Source organism: Tachyglossus aculeatus, chromosome 5, assembly GCF_015852505.1.
Source record: "Tachyglossus aculeatus isolate mTacAcu1 chromosome 5, mTacAcu1.pri, whole genome shotgun sequence".
Classification (NCBI taxonomy): domain Eukaryota; kingdom Metazoa; phylum Chordata; class Mammalia; order Monotremata; family Tachyglossidae; genus Tachyglossus; species Tachyglossus aculeatus.
Window position 1 is genome coordinate 96,532,099 of NC_052070.1, and position 10,474 is coordinate 96,542,572.

The following is a 10,474-nucleotide window of genomic DNA, read 5'->3' on the forward strand; positions in this document are numbered from 1 at the left end:
CAAGCAAGCACAGACTCAGCATGGTGTAGTGGATAGAGTCTGGGGCCTGAGAGTCAGAAGGTCATGAGTTCTAATCCAGACTCCACCACTTGTCAGCTACGTGGCCTTGGGCAAGCCACTTCACTTGTCTGTGCCCCAGTTACCTCATCTGTAAAATGGGGATTGAGACTATGAGCCCCATGTGGGACTGGAAATGTGACCAACCCGATTTGCTTGTATCCATCCCAGCCCTTAGTACAGTGTCTGGCACACTGTAAGTGCTTGAAAAATGCCACAATTATTATTATTATCATTATTATTATTGGGCTCAGCGCCGAATTCCTTCCAATTCATTGGAATTGAAGTAGAATTCGTTGGAATTGAAGTTCAGAGAAGTAGAGTAACTCAGTGGAAACAACCCGGGCTTGGGAGTCAGAAGTCATGGGTTTGAATCCCAGCTCTGCCACATGTCTGCTGTGTGACCTTGGGCAAGTCACTTAACTTCTCTGAGCCTCAGTTGCCTCATCTGTAAAATGGGGATTAAGATTGTGAGCCCCAGGTGGGACAACCTGATCACCTTGTATCATCCCAAGTGCTTAGAACAGTGCTTTGCACCTAGTAAGCGCTTAACAAATGCCATTATTATTATTATTATTATTATTGGTTCCAGGAGAGGTTCCTTCTGGTGATTTGCAGCAGGACTGAGGACCCAATTGAATGCCACCTGCTGGCAGTATTTTTACACCCCCTCCCCTTAGGCAGCATTCAGCCAGGGCCTGCTCAGAGCTGCCCTGTCCATCCTGCAGCAGCAGGAGTGTCCAGGCTGTGGCTTGCATTGAGGTCCAGGACATCTAAACATCTCTCGAGAGACCCCATCTGCACGGAGAATTGACAGAGTGGAGACAAGGGCCCAAGAGTGATGATGTGAGTCAGGAAGAGAATAACAGTGTCCAGTTTGGACCAGCTGGGGATGGCTGATGAAGTGGAGAATGTCCTTTTTTCAGCTGGACTAAATATATATCTGTAAGAAGGCAAAGTGAAGGCCAGGTCCTAGATGAGAAAAGGGACAGTTTTAGGGGGACACAGTCTGTATGATTTTAAAAGAACCTTTTTTTCCCAATTCACTGAGCAGAGCGTATGAGGCTTCACCCCTCAGAGAAAGGCTACCCAAGCTACTTGACCCCCCTACATACTGAAGAGGCCTGGGGGCCGTGTCCCTCTCAACTGACATTCTCTGATCTCCATATTGCATCCTATCTTGGGTGAAAGCCTAATTAGGGTGAGGTAAGGACTACAGTGCTCCCAGAACTGAGGAGGCCACCGGAATAATAATGTCAGAATAATAATAATAATTGAAGTATTCGTTAAGCACTTATATGTGTCAAGCACTGTACTAGTCACTGGGATAGATACAATATATGCCCACTAGGCCCAGTCCCTGTCCCTCACAGGGCTCACAGGGCTCACAGTCCTCATAGCTGGAAGGAGAGCAGGTAGAAGGACCCAGTCTCTATTCCTGGCTCTGCCGCTTATCTGCTATGTGACCCGGGGCAAGTCACTTCACTTCTCTGGGCCTCAGTTACCTCATCTGTAAAATTGGGATTGAGACTGTGAGCCCTATGTGGGACAGGGACTGACTGCATCCAACCCGATTAGCTTGTATCTACCCCAGCACTTTGTACAGTGTCTGGCACACAGTAAGCACTTAACAAATACCATAATTATTATCATTATTAAATCACCATTTTATGGTTGGGGAAACCAAAGTACAGAGATGTTAAGTAACTTGGCTAAGATCATACAGCAGGAAAGTGGCAGAGCAAGGATTAGAGCCTAGTTCTTCTGACTGTCAGGCCACAGTTGTGGTTGGTGGCCAGTACAGGAGGGCAGGGCTAGTACCTGCCTGAGTACAATTCTCTGTACATTTTTCCTGTGACTCTCCATATTTCAGCAGTTCTGGAACCTCTGACACCCTGGGTCATCTACCATATTCAGTCAGTCATTGATCAGTGGAGTCAGAGGACTTGGGTTCTAATCCCAGCTCTATCTCGTGCTTGCTGGGTGAACTTGGGCAAGTCACTTAGCTTCTCTGTGTCTCATTTACGTCATCTGCAAAATGAGGATTCAATACCAGTTCTCCTCCTGTGAAGCCCTGAGAGAGACGGGACTGTGTCTGACCTGAATATCTTGTACCTTTCCCGGTGTTTAGAACAATGCTTGAAACATAGTAAAGCGCTTAACAAATACCACAATTATTACTATTATTACAATGCAATAGTAATAATAATGGTGTTTGTTAAGCGTTTACTATTGGCCGAGCACTATTGGGTAGATACAAGCTAATCAGGTTGGCCCATGTGGGGCTCACAGTCTTAGTTCCCATTTTACAGATAAGGTAACTGAGGCACAGAGAAGTTGTTACTTGCCCAAAGTCACACAGCTGAAAAGTGGCAGAGCTGGGACTAGAACCCGCAACCTCTGACTCCCAAGCCAGGGCTCTTTCCATTAAGCCATGGAGAACACATTCCCTCCACCCTAAGATCTCATGGTCTAGAGACAGTGAAAATGTCAGCCCCCAAGCCACTGCCATCCTGTGCCTGGGAGGATCCCCCTCTTTACCCCCCCCCCCCACCACCCTACCACACACACACACCTGGGCCGTGGACCAGTCAGGGACGCCCGGTGTGGTGGACGGGGAGATGAGTGCCAGACTCCTGTTCCCACAGTGACATCTTTCTGTTGCTCCTTCGTTTTCTCCGCAGCCACCTCCCAGTGCAAGATCCTGAAGTGCAACTCTGAGTTCTGGACAGCCACCTCTGGGGCTCACTACCTGGGCAGCGAGGACACACCGGAGTTCTGCACGGCCCTGCGGGCCTATGCCCACTGCACCCGGCGCACAGCCCGCACCTGCCGGGGGGACCTGGCCTATCACTCGGCCGTCCACGGCATAGAGGACCTCATGAGCCAGCACAATTGCTCCAAGGATGGCCCCACCACCCAGCCCCGCCTCCGCACCCTGCCCCCAGTCGACCCACAGGAGCGCTCAGACAGCCCTGAGATCTGCCACTACGAGAAGAGCTTCCACAAGCACTCTGCACCCCCCAACTACACCCACTGCGGCCTGTTTGGGGACCCCCACCTCAGGACTTTCACGGACCGCTTTCAGACCTGCAAGGTGCAGGGGGCCTGGCCGCTCATAGACAATAACTACCTGAACGTTCAGGTCACCAACACCCCAGTGCTGCCGGGATCTGCTGCCACGGCCACCAGCAAGGTAAAGAGCATTCGCTTGGGAGGGTCAAGTGGGCCGCGTCCCTTCCTGCCCTAGTTCTGTGGCTTCCAGCCTCCCCTGGAAGCCCTCACCTCTGTTGCTCCCGTTAATACACACACACACACACACACACACACACACACACACACACACACACACACGCGCGCGCGCGAGCTGAACCACCACCAAAGTGATGGGAGAAACAGCAGGGAGGGTAGGAAGGGGACCCTTCTGAGGAGTAGGAGGTCTCTAGGTTGTCCAGGATGTCGGTCACCCTAGACACCCTGTGGCTGAGATCATGCTTGTTCCTGGCTTTGCATTCTAGAGCGGAGCTCCTTGACCTCTGATTCAGAAATTCACCTCCCCAGAGATTCATTACCTTCACCTCCCACCCCTCAGTCCCCCATCAATCATAGATATAGCCCACATCCAGCTGCTGCCACTACGTAATGCCACTTTGGTGCCCTGAAACCCAAGTCGCCTCCTTCTCTGTCTCCCCCTCGCCCTTACTCGCCCCTGTAGCCGTCAGAAAGAGAGAGAGAGACTCTGTGCTAGACCGATTGTGGCTATGTCCCAGAAAGAATAATGGCTGCGGAAAATGTGCCCAGCGGTTCAGGTTCAGGAAAGGCAGCGGTTGTGGTTGGGCCTCTTGACCGTCTGCATTTTCCCTCAGGAGGGCGGGAGGTGGGGAAGCAGTAGTCGAATGATGCCACTGAAGTCGAGGACAGCCTTCAGGAGGTGGGTGGTGGGCAGCGGGAGAAGGGTCGACTTCGACCTTCTTTTTTTTAACCAAGGGTCACCGTTGCCGAACATTTTTCCTCAAACTCCAAGAGGAATGGTGGGTGTCCTTAGCCGCGGGTTATGGTCAGAGAAACGGACAGTGGGACGGAGGAAGGACCTCTGCCTGCCGTCCAGGCTGGGGAGGGACAAAATTGAGGCTAGAACCCAGGTACCCTGGTTCCTGGCCCAGAGCTGCCAACCCAACTTGCCCTGTCAGCTGAAGCTTCCCAGCTGGTGGGTGGAGGAGAAGACCCAGCTTTTTTTCATCCAAAACCCAAAATGGCTAAGGAGGAGTTGGTGTTTCTGTGCAGAAACATTGGAAGGCACAGCAGCAGGGAGAGCCAGGCCACACACAAGGAAGCTTCTGTTCGCTTTCTTTTCCCCCCTCACTAAATTAAAATTTGTAAGCAACTTAGGGGCTGGCAGAGAGGGCCTGATTCCTCTGCTGGATGGGCAGGGAGGGGAGGGACAGTAGTCCCGGTCAGCTCTGCCACAGTAAGGCCGCATCCTCGGCACACTCTGCCAATCACACACCATTCTCAACGGGTGATGGCACCCTTGTTGTCTTTCCTCTGAGCTGGAGACTGCTCTCACTTCCCCCTACCAGCCCTGGGGGTTCTTCCCTGACCCCTCCCTGTAGCCAGGCAGGGACCCGAACCCACAACCGGTAAAGGCGGCAGTGGCCACCCCAAGCAGGCCTCAGAAAGGCCCGTCCGGGAAGCCTGGCTCCTTAGCCACAGGCCCAGGGAAGTGGGACCAGAAAGTAGCTAGAATTTAGGTCCAAACAGTTCCAGAGAGCACAGTTCTGGCTGGCCTTCCTTACCTCCGCCAATGATTCCTTCTGGTTCTTTGAAAATGCATTTTTCGCGATAGGCGCCCCCAACCATCTGCCCGGTAGGGGAGTTCTGTTCTCTCCAACTTGTCTCGCATGCAATAACCACAGTTAACCCCTCAGCATCCTGAGCCGGTGTAACAGTCTGCCTCCCTCCCCCAGTTTCTCTCTCAGGACAAGTCCTGCCCTTTGGGTTCAAAGACAGGTAAAAGGCAGTGGTGTTCTTTCCCGCTACCTCATGGTGGTATTGTGCATGGCCTAGTGGAAAGAGCATGGGCCCGAGAGTGAGGAGACCCGGAATCTAATCCCCGCTCCCCACCTTTCTGCTGGGTGAATTTAGGCAAGTCCCTTCAATCAATCAATCGTATTTATTGAGCACTTACTGTGTGCAGAGCACTGTACTAAGCGCTTGGGAAGTACAAGTTGGCAACATATAGGGACAGTCCCTACCCAACAGTGGGCTCCTTCACTTCTGTGGGTCTCCATTTCCTCATTTCCTCCTCTGTAAAATGAGAAGAAAATATGTATTCTCCCTTCCTGTAGCCTGTGGGCCCCATGTGGGGCAGGGATTGTGTCAGATCTGATGGTACTGCATCTACCTCAGTGCTTTGCACATAATAAGCATTTAACACATACCATTATTAACTGTTATTATGGTGGGACTCAGCCCAGTAAATTCATTCACTCACCTTGCCTGCCAGATGCCCCCACTCTCACCCCCTCCTCCAGTTCCCCTCGTGGATGACTTTGATACTAAAGGGAATGAGTCAATGTTCTCTTCCACTCCCCAGATTCACCCAGTGAAGGGTGAAACAGTGAGACCTAGTGAAAATGGCACAGGCCCGGAAGTCAGAGGACCCAGGTTCTAATATGGACTCTCCACTTGTCTGCTGTGGGACCTTGGGCAAGTCACTTAACTTCTCTATGCCTCATTTTCCTCATCTATAAAATGGGGATTTTACACTCTAAGCTCGTTGTGGACATGGAACTCTCCCAAGCGTTTAGTACAGTGCTCTGCCCATAGTAACAGCTTAATAAATGCCATTGACTTGGTGTGTGTAACGGGGACTCTGTCCAACCCGATTATGTTACCTCTATCCCAGTGCTTAGTACAGTGCTTGGCACATAGTAAGCGCTCAACAAGTACCATTACGTTACAAATACGATTGAATGAATTTAAAAAAAAAGGAAAAAGAAAGCTGCACCAGGATCTTAGAACCAGAGCAAAGAGTGTTACCTGGCAGGGGATCCTGTTCCTTGATGAACTTCCTTCATGCTGTTACTTGTGTCGGTTTTGCTGGCGCTGGGACTAACAGCAGCACACGGGGAGTTTGTCAGCCTTCCAGGGGACTGTCTCCAGGAGAGATGGTTGTTAGACCCGGAACCAGCTTTTCCTGTTCCTGCCATGGGCTCCAGTGGTGCCTCGAGTGCAGGACCCAGAAGCCACACGAGGGTGGGCCAGGCTGGTGGGGATGAGGGTACATACAAGCAGGAGCTATTGGCTACAACCAGGAGGAGGTAAATGATTGGGACATAGCTCATCAATCGTCCATCAGTGGTATCTATTGAGTGTTTACTGTGTATGAAGCATGGTACTAAATGTATGGGAAAATACAATTCAACAGAGTTGGTTAATGGAGTAAATGGGTTTTTAAGAAGGAAAGAAAGAAGGTGAACTGTGCTCTCTGGAACTGTTTGGACCCAAGTTCCAAATTCTTGGAAAAGGGGAGAGCTGGGGCTTGGGACATTTGGGGAGTGAGAGCACCAGAAAGGGGAAGGGATTGGGGCAGTGGTCCTGAGACCGGAGAGCCAACAACGAGGCACAGTAAGAAAGTTAGCTGGATGGGAGCAGAGAGTCCGAGCTGGGCTTTGCTGGGCATGTAAAAGGGAAGAAGTGGGAGGAGAGGGGAATAGTCAGAACATCCGTTGGACATGGGGAAGGGCACAGGGAGGTTCTGGAGATGTTTCAGGAGGTCTAAGGAGTCCACACAGCCCCATGCTCAAAGAGGGTCCTTTTAAGCAGGAGTTGGTGGAGCTCCTCTCAGCTCCAAGCAGAAACAGAGGCGAGTGGTCAGTCCTGCCTACCTCCTAACAACGTCTCTCCCACTCTGTCTCTGGCAGCTCACCATCATCTTCAAGAGCTTCCAGGAGTGTGTGGAGCAGAAGGTGTACCAGGCGGAGATGGATGAGCTCCCGGCCGCCTTCGCCGACGGCTCCAAGAACGGTGGCGACAAGCACGGGGCCAACAGTCTGAAGATCACGGAGAAGGTGTCAGGCCAGCACGTGGAGATCCAGGCCAAATACATCGGCACCACCATCGTGGTCAGGCAGGTCGGCCGCTACCTGACCTTCGCTGTGCGCATGCCCGAGGAGGTGGTCAATGCCGTGGAGGACCGGGATGGTCAGGGCCTCTACCTGTGCCTCCGGGGCTGCCCTCTGAGCCAGCAGATTGACTTCCGGGCCTTCCATGCCGCTGAGAGCCGGGGGCCGCACCGCCCAGGCCCCAGTCTCCCTGCCTCGGCCCCGCCCGCGGCTTTCACCTACGAGATGGCCACAGCCAAGTGCAGGGAGAAGCTGCCCGTGGAGGACCTTTACTTCCAGTCCTGCGTGTTCGACCTCCTGACCACAGGGGACGTGAACTTCACTCTGGCCGCATACTATGCGTTCGAGGACGTCAAGTCGCTGCACTCCGACAAGGACCGGCTGCACCTGTACGAGAGGACTCGGGACCTGGCGGGAGGAGCCACGTGCTCGGGCCCGTCCTGGGCCCCGCTCCTGGCCCTCGGAGCCCTGGCGGGGTCATGGGCATCTGTGGGCCTCTAGGTGTCGGCCAGTATGGGCCTATAGGTGTCCAGCTTGAAGTCGAGTGAGCTGAGCGGGAGGGAGAAGGGAGCGGGGATGGTGGCTGCCCTTTCTGAGAACTCGGGCCCTCTTGGGTCTAGTCTGAGGTTGTGGGGAAAGAGGAGGCTTTCACGATCAGCTGGGAGTCCCCTCCCTCCAGGGCTACCTCCTCCACAATCCCTTAGCTCGACACCTCCAAAGGAAAATGATGTGAGACCCTGGAGAAGTGGGCCGGTCTTCTCCAGTATCACGGGGACTGTTATTTCACACCGACTTTCCTTTGCCCTCCCATCTCCCTCTCCTCCTTCCCCTTAAAACACCTAAGCCTGGGCGGTTGAGGACAGGTTGAGTTCCCTCTGACACCCCTCCACCCCCACCTTGTTGTCATGGTGCCATCTGGTCTGTGATGACTGGGATCCTGCGTGTGTGATGGTAAGCTTCATGTTTGGGGACGGGAGACTGCTATTTGGCCATTACAGTGAAGGGGGTGTCAAATGGTCTTCTTTCCTACCCCCTCCCCTCTCCTTACACCCATTGCCCACCGGTCCACTGGATGAATGTGCAAACCACATGATCCTCTCTGCTGAAAGTCCTGGAAAGACAGACCACCATCTCCCAGCCCTCCCACCCCATTCAGAGATTTCCTCTGTGCTCATGCACGCACACACTCAAACACACACACACTTACACAAGCATATACACACACAGCTTGACAGCCAAGTGTGCACTGAAACATGCACCCTTGACATGGCATGCACTGAAACTGATTCACACATTGGACGTACGTCCAGGTCCAGCCACCCGCACCCCTACAGATACCTAGGTTGATCCAGCCAGGCCCAAGTGGCCATCCAAATGCCCACACTGAACCCTGGTCTGGGCACACACCCAGGGATGGTCAGAACACTCCGAGCGCTTCCCTCCCTCCCCCCGAAGTGGTGCAATGATCCTGAGATCAGTGGCAGCCGAGCTGTGCAGATCCGGGGAGGGGAAGTGCAAGATTCGTCAGAGCCCAGTAGTCGCAGGTAGCTCTCATGGCCCTACTTACATGCCAACAGGGAAACAGTGGGTGCCATCCAAATAGACGTCCCTGGATCCTCCAAGTGATATTGTCTTTGGCCATCCAGGTGTCTCTCTTTGGACGATGACCCAGGAGCCAGGAGCAAGGATCCTAGAGAGTTTGTTGGGGGGGCAGGGAGGGGTTCCAGGCCCAGCCAGCGTCCATCCGTCACATCCTACCAGATAGAGAAACACCATTTGTAAAGCAGTAGGGAAACGCAACTTGTGTCTTGGATGTAATTTATATTGTCTCTAATATATAGAACCCTTCACATTGATCCTATGTGACTGTGCATATGAAGAGATGTAATTGGTTTTCAATGTTTAAGCAGAGAAAAGATGTGTTTACTACTTCTGTTCCTTCCTCGTGTGGTGGTGGCAACTGTTTCTTGATAGGGAGATGTAGAGTAGGGGTATGGCAGCAAAGCCAACCCAGAGATTTCCCCAAGCAATGGGGCCAGCTGGCCTGCCCTGTTCACCTCCGTTTTTTCAGCCTCTTGGCCTCAGAGGATTTGCTGGCCTCCCAGGAATGGCAACCATGGGACAAGCCTCAGAGGAGAGATGTTTCAGGATGTCCCCTTCATTCTTTCAACCCACCACTCAGAATTCTGGGACATGAGGAGAGAAGGTGGGTCAGGGAGGAGGTCTGGTCCTCCTAGTTGCTCCATCCCAGGCCTTGGAAGGGGCACTCCGGTTTCTGATGGGGTGGATAGCAGGGAACCTGCCTCAGTTTTCAGTCCTGTACATCCCCAATCCTGTAAGGGAGGAAATTGCTCCTTTGCCCTCTCTCCTCTGGCTTTCTCCTCTTGGGTTCTTCTGTCTTCTGCAGGCCAGATTACCAGTCATCCCAGCCCCCTTTCCATGGTGAAACAGGTGGGTTTTCCTTAGGATTTGGGAACCAGCTCCAAGACCCACAATCCCAGCCCCTAGTAGCCCCAGCAGCCCCTGGGCCCAGGCTTTTCAGTGACACCTCCTGCTCCCCCAAACAAGAAAGGGGTGTTCTGCCTCGTTGGTCAGTGCAGGTTATCTTGAGGAAGGGTCTCTGCCTTGCAGGGCCTGCTCCCTGGTGCATGGCCCTTCTTCAGGACCCCCTCCATGCACTGACTCAACGCTCCTCTTGGTTGCTCCCAATATTGATTTAGAGGGGAGTTGAGGCCCTCCCCATACAATAAGAGCTCGCTGGGTTCTGAGCCATTTAGTTCTCTCTGCCAAAGCCACATAGCCGAGGAGGATGGAGAATGCCTGCTTGCTCGTTGGTGGAATTGCCCTTTGTTAGGAGTTAAACAAGTGAAGCACTTTATTTTAGTTGTGTTTGACCGTGTTCTGGTTACAGGTGAAGACACCTCACCACATCCATGTGTGTAAGACCTATGAGGAGTGTCACCACGTGTACATACTGTAAATTATTTATTGATCAACAAAATGCAAGTAAAGTTTGGGGTTTTTTTTTTGACATCTGAGAAAAGTGTCTCTTTCTTGGGGACTGCCTCGGAGATTAGAAAGTTTATTAGGGGATGCTTGACTCAAAATATGTAGATGAGTGCTGGTGATTGAGAGAGAGAGAGAGAGAGGGAGAGAGAGAGAGAGAGTGTGTGTGTGTGTGTGTGTGTGTGTGTGTGTTTAGGGAGGTTACTTGCCATGGTCGGTAAAACAGGAGCAGGAGGAAAAGACTTTCAACTCTGACCCCTAAAGCCTCCATCCCCCTCACTTCC

The 10,474-nt window shown here is 52.6% G+C and overlaps 1 protein-coding gene across 2 annotated transcripts in view; it reads left to right on the forward strand.

Moving 5' to 3' along the window:
* Nucleotides 1–10,217, forward strand: part of RGMA (repulsive guidance molecule BMP co-receptor a) — a 43,949-nt gene extending 33,732 nt beyond the window's left edge. For both annotated transcript variants that reach the window (XM_038746985.1, XM_038746984.1), the window contains exons 3-4: nt 2,742–3,253; nt 6,984–10,217. In XM_038746985.1, the coding sequence (XP_038602913.1) occupies nt 2,742–3,253; nt 6,984–7,685 (1,214 nt within the window). In that variant the 3' untranslated portion in view covers nt 7,686–10,217. The remainder of the gene's footprint in view (nt 1–2,741; nt 3,254–6,983) is intronic.
* The last annotated feature ends 257 nt before the right edge of the window (nt 10,218–10,474 follow it).